Consider the following 15179-nt stretch of genomic DNA (forward strand, 5'->3'; position numbering starts at 1 on the left):
CACAAGGTCTAGAATTTCAAGAAGAGGTTTAAACATTATTTACTCAGTAAATATTGAATTCGTATTTGTAGCACAGTAGCTCATAGCTACAGTACAACAACAACTGTTCCTCTGAAAGAGACTTCATCTAGGTCGTCTTCCACTCCCATATTTCCTCTTCCTGGATACAGGACGTGCCATGAACAAGTTTTTCAAAGGGGAAGGGACAGAAGCTCATCACATGTTGCATAAACACAGTCCAAAACCAAGAGGAAGTATTTGCTGCGAATCTTCCAGCGTAAGTTGTCCTATAGGCTCAACACTAACACACTCATGAAGATTGAGGCTGCAGCGCAGCTTAGAGAAATAAAAACACAAGCCTTGACACAAGGTGGAGTTATAGGAAATGAATGGGGAGGCCAATGAAGCAGAGAGACAGGCTGTGTCATGCGCCTCAGCTTTGCCCCATGCAGGCATCCTCAGCTCGGTGAACCTCCCGGGTCTGGAGTACATGCACAAGAAGCAAGGACCAGGAAGTGTACGTGGGTCACAGAGGCCGGGCTTCCTGCTGCTCACCACCTGAGGTGGCTCCTGAGATGTCACCCTACTGTGAATCAAGATCCCCAGCTCACATCCGTGTACACAAATCACTCCCCTATGGTCCCAAGTCAAGTTCCAAGTACGTGAATGAGTCAAGGCCACAGAAGATCCTGGGTGCTGGGCCCCACTTGAAAAATCACATGTGTGCGAACTCAAAGGGATGTAAAGTTCCTCCATTCTGAAATTTCCAAGTGCTGGAGAGGCCTTCCCTGTAAATGAATACGCTTTCCAAAATAACCAAGAAGCGATCCCTTGGAGAACCAGCATTTATCCATTCAAATAAATTAGATTTTTAAAATAATATCTTTATACAAATTATCTAGGCTATTTTAGGTTAGTAAACAGCTCACCCAGTTAAAAAATAAAAAGCATGTACTATTATGTACTTAACATCTTGTTTTAAAATATATAAATAGAATATTTTATAAGAATAAAATATAGGCATATATCTAGTTGAAAAGAAAATGAGAGAGAGATCACTAGATATTTTTGAAATTGAAAGTTAAGGGTTGCCGGGGAGCTAGCTCAGTAGAATAAGCACTTGCCTGGCAAGCGCAAGGGCCTGAGTTCAATCCCTGGTTCCACCAAAAAAAGAAAAAAGAAAAAAAAAAAAAAAGAAAGTGAAGTGTCATTTTAATTCCTTTTGGCCTAGTGCTTTTTATCATTTCAACTCATAATATCTGTGTCAAAACTTCAGAGTCACAGAAAATAGAAAAGAATGTATATCAGCTCATTGGTTATGATAAAAGTATTATACTAGTGTAAAATATTAGAAGAAACTGGATATTGAATGAGTGGAACTCTACTATCTTCACAATTTTTCTGTAATTCTGAAACTTCTCTTAAATAAAAATGTGATTAAATAAAAAAAAGAAAAGAATGTATATCTACATTTTAAACAATGCATTATTGGCAGAAGTATTATAATTTTTACAACTATTTGATGTTTCTGTTGTAAAGTAAAACGTGTTGATTTTGTAATTTAAATGGAAAGCTTGGTGGATTTTTTGGGTACTACCATCCATAAGAATGCAACTTTCTGCTTAAAAAGAGATGGAAAATAAAAGATGGTTTTAAAAATTATATTTCATGGTTGAGTGCTGTTAGTGTGTGCCTATAACCCCAGGACTCTGGGAGACTGAAACAAGAAGATCATATGTTTGAGCCTTGCCACAAGATTTTGATCAACTGGGGGTCACCACTAAGTGACACCCAATCTCTAAATGACCAAATGAGGCCAGGAATTTAGTTGGGTGCGCAGGCCCTGAGTCCAATCCTCAGGTCCCCAAAGTGAACAGGCTCTGCTAGGAATGAGAAGGCCTGGGGTTTGGTCCAGGTGCTGCCTCCTAGCAGTGAGCCTGCAGCCAGTTACACACCTCAGTTCCTTGTCTTTCTGCTGAGCCTGTTTCCCAGGGATGCTACGCAAAGCGAATGGAATGAAGGGATCAAGCCTGCTTCAAGGGCCTCCCACTGACTGCGGTGTGCTGTGCGCCAGGACTGCCCCCGTCACAGCCCAAGGACTGAGGACCTGGGCCTCGCCCTTCCCATTTACAGAGGAGGCAAGCAGCAATCACAGGCTTAACAGCACTAGGTCAGACTGCCAGCGAGTGACAGAGATAGTACTTAAATCCAAGATGCCAGTGTCCACAGGCTATTTCTTCTGTAGCTGTTCACAGATAGGTGAAGTTTTTTAATCACTGACATTTTGTGCAAGCTTTATAAAACTTTACGGGGGGAGGTGAGATTGCTGCTTAGGCAAGCTTAGACAAGCACAGGGACTGAGGTTCAATCCCCAGCACCACATGCTGTGCCAGCCCTGTCCCCAGGGTGGGCTGAGCCAGCCACAGAGTCTGGGTGTAGTGGTGCATGCCTGCAATCCCAGGGCTGGGGAGGTTGAAAGCAGGAGGTTCACCACAAGTCCGAGTTATGTAGTGAGACTCTGCAACAACCAAATACATTTTTTAAAAAATAAAAAAAGAACGTTATAGGGTCTATTATGTTTTATCAGTCTACATTCTGAAGTGTGAAACATAACCAAATAAGAAAGCTCACATCTTGATGATAAAAACATGTATTTTTCTCTTGAATGTTCGAAATTACTACAATCAATTAATTTGGCCAAGGGCTTCTATATTAAATTGTATTTAGAATACACACTGAATTTTACTCAACTTCTTTATGATTTTAGAAGCATTATCAAAAGTATCATCTTGACATTTACATGATAAAAAAATTTTTCTTCAAATACTAATTGGCAACCAGCTTTAACTACTCTGTCAAGAATTTTAGAAAGTGCTGTGCTCATGTAAAACATTTGCTGATGGCAAATGGTGTGATTCTTCAGTAAGCGCATCGACAATATTATTTTTGAAGCACAGAAAATGCTGAAATAGCAAACTTATAAAACAACTGCATAAAAATAAGCTCAGTACATCAACATGTTATCACTTTGTTGCTCAAAAATCTAAGCAAGCTATGAGAAAAACACTGGGGTAGACTGACAGTGAAAGTTCTGGAAACTAGAACAACATTTCAGCTACTGAAGAGATGCGCCAGGGACACGGGGACTTGGCTGGCAGCTTTTAGGACTGCTCTCAGATCCATGGTAGCCTCTGTGCTTGCCTCGTCTTGCTATTTTTGTTGGCTAACTTAGTTCAAATTAAGACTAAGGGACAAGTGAGTGTCCTTCTGGGAGCTCCTGCCATAGTTCTTGGCTCCCGACTTGCAGAGAGCCCCAGCTGAGAATGGTACAAAAGCACAGGCAACGATGCAGGGGACAACAGAAATGTCATAAAGAAAGGGGGAAAATGTGAGGCAGGTACAGAAGACAGAAGGCAAAACCTCTCTTCTCCATCAGATGGAAATCGGGACAAAGCAAGAGCAATGTGCTCTGAGAGCTGGCTCCAAGAGAGAAATTAAGTTAGGTTGTCACAGGTCATTTTTATGCCAGCCAATCACATTACTATAGTAAAGGGGCTTATTACCACTAGGATAGCTTTCGGATGTTCGTTATAAATACCGCTGTGCTTTCCTGAGATATATTACACATTAAACCTGGGAAATACACCAAGTATGTATTTTGCTTTTGATACAAAACCAAAATAATAATACATACTTTTTTCCTCAGTGGTGGATGATGAATCTTACAGTCAAATATACTTCCTGTTTCTTCATTTAGAGCCCTTAGAAATGACACATGGTTCAGGAATGCAGGACACAGTGCCAGTTCTAAGGCCACCTTTGGGCTAAGTCATGACACAGGCAGGCATGCTGACGGGCTAGAAGCACTAGCTCCTGGAGATCCGCCTTATTAGCCTTGGCAGGGTGCTAATAAATCTCCACTGCAGGTCGCCTGCCCAGGCCTGCCTCCTTACCTTTCATGTGGGGGAGGAAGTGGTGTCTGAAGGGGGGGTTGGGGCGGGAGTCGCCGTGGGCGGAGCTGAGGCTGCTGGTGAGCAGGTGGGACCACCTCTGCCCACCGGGGGACAAGAGCTCTGGGCGGCAAGACGGGGCAGGGCGGGGAAACAGAAAAGAGCAGAAATTAACACAGGAGCAAGGAGGAAAATGGTTCCACAGGAGGAAAACAAAGAGCATTAGTCAGGAATCTGAAAAAGGAGGAAGGAAAAGGGTTACAGATGCACCTGCAGAGGAGGCGGCCAAGTGGGGAGAGTCTGTAGCTGGACCTGGGGACACAGAGCCACTCGAGAATGAATGGCCATAGCGAGGAGGCATGGTCCTCAGCGCATGCTCTGGGAGGAGGACACCCCGCGTAGACGCAACAGAAGCTATTTTTTAGAAAAGCAGCTAACAAACAGAACCCACTGACATGCAAGTGAAAACTGACAACCATTTCAAGAAGCTTGAAAAGGAGTGCCTATATCTGAAAGGTCAGATTTTGGGGTGTTTTTGTTACGTTTGTTTTTCTTACTGGGGATTGAACTTAGGACCTTGCGCTTGCCAGGCAGGTACTTGTGCCACTGAGCTATATCCCTGGCTCAGGGTATGCCTTTTTTTTTTTTTTTTTTTTTTTAAACTGCACACCGATCCCTTTGAAAATCATTGTATTTTAGCTTCATAGAAGAAAAACCTTTTTGTATTCCTCAGGGGACAAAGCTGAGTCCCGACAGCTGCACGTGGAAATAAATGCTGGGGATGGAAAACACAGCATCTTAGAGCGAAGGATGGACTCAGACCTAGACGATGGAAACCACCATCTGGCACCCAGAATTTAAGGGCAACACTTTGGGGTGCTGCACCAGGATCGCAAGGAGGCCATGGGTTCTGCTTTGGAAGGGTAGGCCGCAAAAGTCCTGTAAAACCTGATACCTGGTGGCGGAATCTGTAAGATGAATGAGAAAGGACATGCTCTGAGAAGTGCCCTGGCCTCCGGACCACGATGGGAGGGGAGGAGCGCTTCCTACAGCTCACCAAGCACAAGCGCTTTCAGAAGCCAGCCACGCCCACTCTGTTCTGGGGTCTGGAGCCCACGCTGCTCTCAGGGCTGGGGTCTTAGTGACACACAGGCATCGGCGATGTAAGCATTTCTGTCACCTAACAGGTGGTGTCTTAAACTGAGCCCCATATCAGGGCATGAATAAAAAGAGTATAGGTGTGCATTAAAAAGGAGAATCCTAAGAACTTTCATTTAATGTAATCTCGTAGATACTAATGAATATATATACGTACACCTGGAGCAAGCGATACATTACCAAAGGATACAATATTTTCAATCTTTCCTGTTAAATCTTTAAGGAGAACACTGTAGCTTTTTTTAATACGGTTAATTTCTCCTGTTTTATTTCTTGTGCGTTTTGTTAAAAAGGTAACACTGAGTGAATTTGTTCTCATCAAGCTGGCCAGAAGCAAGCAGCTTAAAACGAAGTCTTCTGAGATGTGTCTCATTACCAAGTTTGTTTAGAGGCTAAATCTTCTTTGTGACTGTTGCGGCAGAAACCCCGGCTCTGTACGGGGATCTTCACTCGCTGGTCACACGCACGCACGCACGCACGCACGCACGCACACGACCCCGCTAAGGGCCACCAGGGTGAAATCCTCTGCAGGTAAGATCAGCTAAGGTCTCCTAACTCCTAACTCAGCACAGCCTTGAGGTTTTTATGTTTTCAAAGTCTGGTTCAACATCCTGGGGCTGGAAGTTATCTCAGAAGTGACCTCATCCAATCCTGAGTCCTCCTTTTAGCAGCTTCTTAACTGAGCATGCTCAGTGTCTGGATAAGGGTATTCTAAGTTGGTCAACAAGTGGCTAAGATTGGATTTTAGATGATACTGATTTGCCTAAAAGGACATACAATTTTTTCTTTCGGCAATTTTCATTTTTAAGTCCTAAAGTGATGAGATGTTCACTAAGGGGGAGGGGGGATCTACTTTGCTTCCAGAACTTCACTCTGAATGGAATTTACTAAATCGAAATGAAAATAGCCACAATAGGACTGATATTTTAGGAAAAGCCATAATACAAATGCAATTGGACAGTCATTTTCATTTTGTTCTGGGAGTGGGGTCGAAATATCAGCCCTCAGATTTTTCAATAAGCTATCAATGGGGGGGGGCAGTCCCACCGAGATGTAGCTCATCGTGTGGGCGGAAGCCCAGGAGCAGCGGCCCTTACCAGGTCTGTGGAAATGCTGGGGCGAGCGTGACGTGGTCGGAGTGTAACTGTGGCGGCTGTACACGGGGGAGTTGATGGAGCCCTGGCTGGTGGACCTGTGGATCACCCGGTCCCGAACATCCTGGTAGCCCTGCAGGCAGAAGTATGGAAGGCCGCGAAGACAGAACGCATCAGACCTGCAGCATTGCCCAGTGACTCCTGATCCACAAACACCACTAGAAGCCATCATGTCTACCTGCCTGCTTGTACTGGGAAGGGAGGTGTTTCATAAAGAAGTACACTTCCGGCACTTGATGGCTAATACATTCTGGTTCCAGTCCTTGGAACTAAAATTTTAAGATGTACATTTATAAATCCCAATCCTCACAGAGCTGTAGGAAAAGAGATCACCCCAATGAGCACATTTACAGTGTGCTTTGCAGCTTTGCTAAGTAGGCCAGGCCCTACTGATGACAGACTGATGGAGAAACAGGCTCCATGCTGGCTGGAGAACCATGTCAGTTGCCTGGCCCGAACAGGTGGGGCTCCCTTCGCAACTGGCATCCCCACAAGACCCTGCCCATGTGTCTGACCATCAACCCACGGAGTCCACAATACTCATCCGGTGACACTGTCCTTGTGTTTTTTTTTTTTTTTTTGTGGAACTGGGAATTGAACTCAGGCCCTTGTGCTTGCCAGGGAAGCACTTATTCTACTGAGCCATCTCCCCAGCCCGACATTGTTGTTTGATGCTCCCAGCGAACAAGTTGGTGGTAGATTTATGGCCAGAAATTCTACTTCTTACCTTGGGAAACACAGGCCAAGAAAATCGTTTAAAATGATCCTTAAAGAGAATCATTTATTCAAAGACTTTTATAGGGCTGAGGAGATAAACCAGCGGCATAAGCGCCTGCCTGGATAGCACCAGGTGCTGAGTTTGATACCTAGTACCAAAACAAAAGAAACCCCATCAAAAATAAGAAAAAAAAAAAGGGTACTACATTCAACAAACTAGACAATAATTATGACACATCATAATTTGATGGAATTTAATGGTCGCACTAAAATATTGCTTATATCTAGCCCAGAAAAGAAGGTATTAGGTAGTAGGGAGAAAAAAGCCAACAATATAAAACCATAAAAATCAAAAGAACAGGGCCAGGGAGATGGCTTAGTGGAATAATCACTTCCTGGCAAGCGCAAGGGCCTGAGTTCAATCCCCGGTTCCGCAAAAGAAAAAAAAAAAAAACCACAAAGAGAAGTGGGGTGGGGAGATAGCTCAGTAGAATAAGTGCCTGTGTGGCAAGCACAGGGTCCTGAATTCAATCCCTGATACTGGAAAAAAAAAAAAAGAACATGAAAAACATTTTTTATTTTAGGAATCTGTTCTCCTATGAAGTTTCTACTAACAAAAGATTTTGAAAGACTGCACAAATAATGACTAAATTAAAACCTCATTGGGCCGGGGACATAGTCCAGTGGCACAGTGCCTTCCTAGAAAATTCAAGGTTCTGAATTTGATTTCATATGTGTGTGTGTGTGTGTGTGTGTGTATATATATATATACACACACACACATATATATAGTTAAAAATAAAAATAAAATAAAGCCTCATTAACCATAGCTTTGTGAAATCTGAAAAAAAAGGGGCAAATGAACTTTAGTTTTAACCTTAATTGGCTTAATAAATCAAATGATAACAAAACAGTCTCTAAACAACATGCTTCATCCAATTAAAAAAAGTTATTTCCAACTTCAGCTGTAAATGATTAGCGTGGTCATAGAAATTATTCATAGCCTTCAGCCCTCATACACTCTGAAAACTGTGGTTTGTTTTTTTTCCTCTTTCAAATTACACAGCTTCCCCAGATTAGCCTTGTTTCATAACAGAGTTCCTAGAAAGCTGCTTGCCGTAAGGTCAGACCACTAATTTACACCATCCTGAGTAAATGTCTGTGAGAAAAGTCCTGAGCCAGGCATGGTGGGCATGCTTCTGATCTTAGTGCTCTGGTTGGCTGAAGCAGAAGGGTTGCAAGTTTGAGCTCTGCAGAGACAATTTAGCTATTCAGTGATACTTTGTCTCAAAAAAAAAAAAAAGCCAGGGATGTGGCCCAGAGTGGAGGTCTGGATTTGAATACCAGTAGTCTGGGATTCAATATTCAGTACAAAAAAAAGTTCTTACAGATTGCATTAGGATCACTGTTGACTCAGATATGCTAGTCTGTTAGGGCTCAGATCAGATGAGATTGGGTACGTAGAGGGTGGTATGGCGCAGACAGGGCTCAGGTCAGTTAAGCATAGCCCAGGGCAGAGAGACCACACTAGGCAGTGGCTTCAGGCCCTGCCAACATTCTGCCCACCACTTAGGAAGCACAGGCTCAGATCACTAGGAGACCACTTCTACAGAAGGGAATGTACTGCTGTGTGGTCCTGTCTTACAAATGTAACCCCCCGCATAGCTTCCTTGCTTTGTGTTATGTCCTGTTTCAAAAATTCCAATCGAGACAAGGTCTGAGGGACTCCCCAGTTCCACTAATTAGATGGTACTCACTTCTGCTGATGGAGTAGGAGACAAAGTCCTTGGAGACTGGAACAAAAGAGAGAATGCAAAGTCACGGCTTGTGCACTCTTCGCTGGTGTTAATTAGAGCTGATCATCAGAATAGGCTGGAAACTTCATCCTGCATATGCACACTGGCACCCCCGCTGGGCCCTGGCCTGAGCATTAGCGTGGGGTGGGCTGAGACCACATAATGACACAGTTCCTAGAGATCCCGGTGACGTCTGCCTAAAAACTCTAATTTTAGTGAATAAAACTATTAATAATATTGTTAACTTTTGATAAATATATTGATGACTTAGGTGACCATTCCAGATAAATTTGAACTACTTTCCCTGATATAATCAGACCCTGCTCAGTTTGCTGCTGTGAGTTTCAGCATCTAGAAAGATGTAGGATTCTGTACACATAGTTTTTAAGCTATACGCACGCTGTTCACTGTAATAGTGTATGTGGCATGTGCAACTGTGTACACCCAGGTCCCTCCTGGGTGCCACGAACCTCACCTTCTGTGTCTCTAAAATGGCAACAGATAGATTCTATAAAAGAGGTTATAATAACTAATAGAATTAATACAGTAATAGAACAGTTTGCAATGTTTACTTTTTTGTGCAGGGTCTCACTATGCAGCTCGGACTCCTAGTGATCCTGTTTTCAGCCTCCCTAGTGCTGGGATTACAGGCATGCGAGCGGCACCACACCAGGATGCAATGTTTACTTTGTTGCAAGGTCCACAGGCTGGGGACTGAGTTCACCAATGCATCTGATTCCTGATCCACAGGGACATTCTTTATGCATCAAGAAAACCACAGGTCATTTTCTCAGATTCTGCCTGAAATGGTGTTGATTACGAGACCAGCAAGCGCTCCTGAGCATTTTGTTATTGTGTGTTCTAATCTGAAGACCTCACACAGCCCTCATAGAAAACCTGTGGAGGGAGTGTTAGTGTTTTCTACCGTGAGTTCACAGATGGGGTTCACCTATATAATTTCCTCAACGCTTAGTCTGCGTAGAGATGCTGAAAATTTCAATTCAAAGCCCTAATTCTTGAGTGATGTTTTCCTACCCTAAATGGAACCACTGGAAGACATGCACAGTGCAAACGTCCAGAACAACAGAAACAAAACTCAGCTCCTCCTTGGCTATGCGACTTGCCCTTGACCCTTTGTTATTCTCCTTTACAGAATTGCCAACTCATCCAATCAACCTGCCTTGAGAGCTGCTGGATATGCAGTACAGCACAGCTGCCACCAGGTGGCACTCCATGAAAATGGATCTCACCTCCCATCCCAGCACTAAACTGGGAGGAAAAGGCAGATTACAAAATAAACAAAAAAAGGAATACTATATAAATATTTAAGTAAACATACTCATAAACAGATTGATATTATATGCATATAGCAGAGAGCAAATAAGTAGATTCTCCACATTCTCATGGTTTTTCTGCACCACATTAGGCCCGAGAAGCACTTTGATGCTGGAGGCTGCTAACATTTGGGTTTCACCTTGGCTGGCCTGCCCTGTAGAGTCCCCTACTGTATAACTCACACTTCTCTGAATGGAATTGAATGGTCTGTAGATGAGGCCAAGTTCAGAATGAAAGAGGGGGCTGGGCTATGTAGGAGGGCCTGGACCTGGCCTGCTTGAGGCTCTGAGCTCAACCCCTAGATAAAACTGAAAGAGGAAAAAATCAGAGTGAGCTTGATAGATGGGGGAAAAAACAGAGCCCAATAAACCTGGGTAGGAGGTTAACAGCTGGGGATCCACAGCCTTGGAATGGGCAGAGAAGGGAGCCCGGGCCAGAAAAGCTCTCAAGCTGCAGTGGAGGAGTACATGGGCTGAGATGAGAGCCCTGAGGGGACGGGTGGCAACTGTGGTGGCTGCCATCTGCTAAGCATTCATTTGCACATGTGGCGATCCCTGGGTTGAGCCATAATTTGATTTCATAACCCCTGCTCAAGCCACTGAGCTATGCCATTGGCCCATTCTCTCTACCTTTCTTGAACACTCTAAGCTGCTTAACACTACAGCTATCACTATTTATGGGCATGTTCTTTCTCACCATCATCTATCTGCATGAATATACTTTCAACTTAGGTCAAGGCCATGGCCCAGAAGACCCTGCTTCCCCTGTCAACGGCGGCATTCGTCCCGGGCTCAGTTATCATACACCCCACTGATCCTTCACCTTTATTTTATGTACAATCAGTTGGCTCGACCACCTTTCTGACCCCCCTTAGGGCTGCAGTCATGTGATGGGTTTCTGAATACTGAATACTTGAACCAGATCTAGAAACCTGCAAACAGTAGGCAACAGAAAGGCAGACTTAATGCTGTCATAGTTCCTATGCACAGGACTAAAGAGAAAGTGGGCCGTCCTACACCCCACCCACCAGAGATGCAGTACCTCTCCAAGGCTCTGTCGCTCCTGTTTGTCTTCATAGCCCGAAGTGTAGAAAGGCTCATAGGTAATGAGGTCTGGGCGCTCGATATCATAGATGGCCTTGACTTTGGGAATGGCTGCTAGGTCCTTATAGTCCAGGATTTCATTGTCTACTTTTGCCTGGTGATGTTAAATGGAGAGAAAAGTTACTCCACCTTTTACTTCTTTGAGAGACTACGCAAGTGCTTGGAACGTCTTGTTTAAAATGTGGAGACCTTTACAACAAACCAAAACGCCACACTTAGCATGGGCATACTCTTTAGAAAACTGCCAATTTACATCACCTATCAATTAGTTTTTAAAATGATCCAAAGCATAAGAAAAAGGATGTGTAGCAGAACAGATGCTTAATTTATTTTGTTTTTTTTCAATTGTTTCTCCTCTTAATTTCTTATGTATTTCTTTCTTTCTCTTCTTCCAATTTTGCACGCATGTACCTTATCTGGTAATATGAACTGGTTGGAGACAACCCTGCATTGCAACAAATATTGTGAAATTCATATTACTTTGTTAAGTGAAATTGTTTTTCTTGTAATTTTTCTGTTTTAATTCTATTTTGTATTCTCTTTATAAAATAAAAAGTATGTGTATAGCTCATTAACTAGAGAAATGTATACACCTTAAAAATACTTTCATACATTATAGTGAAGAAAAAACCCCACGCAAGCAGGTAGTAAAAAATTCTCTCAGATGGCTAAAAACAAGAATGGCACATTTAATGAATTAAGTATTTAAATATCTTTGTATCAGAATTTAAGAGTATTTATTAGTACCCTCATAAATGTATAATGAGGGAGGCTGGGGAGATAGCTCAGTAGAATAAGTGCTTGCCTGGCAAGCACAAGGGCCTGAGTTCAATCCCTGGTTCTGCCAATAAGTAAATAAATAAAATAAAAATAAATGTATAATGAATCCCCAGGTCTTTATGTGCAATTAGGTACAATAATTTCAATCCTGCTTCATTGGACTGTATTTTGAGGTCCTCTTTTGATGAGGTGACCATATATAAACTAAATTACCTGAAAGAAGATATGACTAAGACAACTCATAGACAAAAATGAACACTAGACTCCATGAGAATTAGAAACCCTTTGGAGTTCGCTTCTACGATCCGTCCAGTTACTTCAATTCTCCGACCTACGTGCCCTAGACTCTCTCTTCAGAAGCTGGTACTTACATAGATAGTGTGGCCTGGGGAGCCAGGGATGCTGGATCCGGGTCTAGAATAAATACTTTCAGAGGAGGTCCTGGTAGGCTGTGAAATAAACAGTGACTTGTAAGTGTCCAGAGGAAGGCTTCAGAATCAAAAGCCACCAGGGTCCACAAGCTTTACTAAAAACTAGGCTAGTTAAAAAGAAGAAATCTGTGTTCTGTATCACATGAAAAAAAAAAAAAATACAACCAGAAGGCCATGAGAGCCTGTTACAGGATTGGGCTCTGAATGTGTATTTGGGGTCCTTTGGAAGTGAGTCTCCATCCTCCCATCCCCTACGCATGGCTCCCAGCTACCATTCCTCCCATTTCTGCTGCCCCAACCCCAGAATCTGTCAGCGGTGGCCTCCGTGGGCTTCTGGCTCTCATGACATTGCCTTCTCCAGCTCCCCCAGCACCCAGCAGGTCTCTAAGAGAGTTCTTGACAGAACAACTCGGACTGGCAATATCCTGCCTATGGCTTCAGCATCCATTTAGGAGAATAAATCCCAGGCCTGGGAAGCATGTCCCTGCTTTTGCCCTCCTCATCGCCCGTCCATTTGCAGATCAACAGGCACAGCGCCCCTGCCTCCGGGGTCTCTTCCTGGCCTCTCTCTGCCTCAGATGCTTCCCCTTCAACTGTTCTGCCTTCCTCAATCCTGGCTTAAGTGTCACCTTCACAGGAAGCCCACCATGAACTTCAACCCAGTTAGTGTTCTTGTTTTACCTCACAGCATCATTGTTTTGTTTTCTTTTGTTTTTTCCCTTCATGAACAGGAGCTCGCAACAACATATTCCCTGCCTTTCTTGTAGCTTGTCTGTCCCCTTCCTAAATGCTGGTCCTGATCTCTGCCCTCAGGGTGGTGCTCACTGCTGCCTGTATCTACACATCGCAGAGTGGATAAGCTAGAGCTCATTTGTACTCAGCTGATGCTGTGAGCTTGGCCACAGTCACGGAGGGAAGGCTGGTGGGCAGCCCCCGGCAAGATGGAAAGAACTGAACTTCATGATAATGCATGCTTGGAAAACCATGAGAGTGAGTGCTGGCATCAGGAGAGGGATGGGAGAGAAAGGTACAAGCTAGGACCACCTGCCTCCCAGCTCTGCTTGGCATATTCTGGAAAGCTCTGCAGAGAAAGCCCATGGCCTCATGTCTGTACTGCCGCTTCCTCAAGAGGTCAATTTGTAGTACTACAATTGGAATAAGGCTGTTTCCTCGTTAGTACAATTTTTCCCCAAGATATGACTCCTTGAATGTGAATATAACTGGGTCAAAAGAACTCCTAGAGACCTGGAATGCTACACCATTGAGTAGCTCACATCTGAAAGCAATGAACACACCATCTGGGCAGTGTAAGGCAGGCTGTGGTTAGATTCGCTTTCAAAGCAAGCACTCCCTGGAAGACTGCGATTGGTCATTCCTGGCCGTGTCAGGCATCTCAGGGATACCTGGGTGGATGGTTGTGGAAGACATATGCTCAGGTATTGTGGCATCTGGGCACTGCCTTGGGGCTTCCGCCCTGGGACGTCTTCCTCCAAGTATAACTGGAATAACTATTTCCCAGTGACAAGCTCATCTCAATATGAAAAATTTTGAGTACGTTGGAAAAAGATTCACATAACACTATTCAAATGAAGCCCAATGTCAACTTCCTAACCAAAATACAACCTTCCTTTAAAAAGAGATGCCAGGGCTGGCCAAATAGCTCAGCAGATTAAAGCTCCTGCAAGCAGGCACAGGCGCCGGGGATTCAAGTGCGCTGAGATGGCAACTGAGACTGGGCGTGGTGGCGCGCACCTGTAATCCCAGCACTTGGGAGGCTGTGAACAGGTAATCACTACGAGTCCGATCTAGTAGTGAGACCCTGAACACCCTGTAGACTGTTCCCTAAAAATATAAAAGGAGATGCCACTCCCTGTGAAAGCTGAACTGGTATCCACCCATGTCTGTGGGACAATCATTAAATACAGATAGTCCTTCAGTTCTAAGTGGCCAGAATCTAATATTGCCCACCATGATCCAAAGTGAAACTGCTGCAGCATCTACCCAGGGCCATCGCCAGCAGCTAGGGCTCACTCAGGGTGCGGTAGGCCATGACCAAGGCTCGCTTGCAATTAATCTGCTCAATAAGCAGCCCTATGACATAGAGATTAGCCTGCTTTACAGAAGAGGAAGCTTGAGTGCTGTGAGCTACACAGCTACAAATGGGGTGCATCAGGGTTTGAAACCAGACACCCGAGGTCCAGAGGCGTGCACTGCGCCCCACATTCCATCCTAAGGTAGGTGCATTCATTTGTTCCCAGCAACACAGCTCCTGGGCCAAGGGGGTAAAAGCAACGGAGAGGTTGAGATCGGTGACTGAAAGGAGGGTGTGATCACCCCAAGTGTTTTTATTGTGCTAGTTCTACAAGGACACTGCATTAGCTCACAGGGCAGGTGGGGGAAGGGAGGGCGTGCCGCAGGAGGGGCACAGGTCTTCAGTTACTGAAGTCACTATGACAAGGGCCCGTGCTCATTAGCCAGCATTTGGGATGGGGCGCAGAAAGCCAAAGTGCACACTGGAGGCTTGGGGTCTCCCGCACATTACCTGTCCCCAAGGTTACCAAGAGTGGGGTGGGGCACCTTCTGCATTTCCAGGAACAATGGCCTTGGGAGGTGCTGAGGGCGTGGGTCATGCCCATAATAACCCAGTGGAGCCTAGCCAGAGCTTGCGCACCTGTGCAGAGGGGTCTCTGTGTTCACTTTCAGGGACCAGAACTCCACAGCAAAAAGGGTCCTGTAGCCCAACAGGCCTATTTTG

The 15179-nt window shown here is 44.5% G+C and overlaps 1 protein-coding gene across 15 annotated transcripts in view; it reads right to left on the reverse strand.

Moving 5' to 3' along the window:
* The window catches only part of Ablim1 (actin binding LIM protein 1), a 297903-nt gene that overhangs the window by 25677 nt on the left and 257047 nt on the right, over positions 1-15179 (reverse strand). For all 15 annotated transcript variants that reach the window (XM_023715544.1, XM_023715543.1, XM_023715540.1 and 12 more), the window contains 4 exons: positions 12365-12442; positions 11152-11307; positions 8737-8772; positions 6206-6335 (listed from right to left, as the gene is read on the reverse strand). In XM_023715544.1, the coding sequence (XP_023571312.1) occupies positions 6206-6335; positions 8737-8772; positions 11152-11307; positions 12365-12442 (400 nt within the window). The remainder of the gene's footprint in view (positions 1-6205; positions 6336-8736; positions 8773-11151; positions 11308-12364; positions 12443-15179) is intronic.

The sequence above is a fragment of the Octodon degus genome, unplaced genomic scaffold (genome assembly GCF_000260255.1).
Source record: "Octodon degus isolate 3935 unplaced genomic scaffold, OctDeg1.0 scaffold00042, whole genome shotgun sequence".
In the NCBI taxonomy this organism is placed as follows: domain Eukaryota; kingdom Metazoa; phylum Chordata; class Mammalia; order Rodentia; family Octodontidae; genus Octodon; species Octodon degus.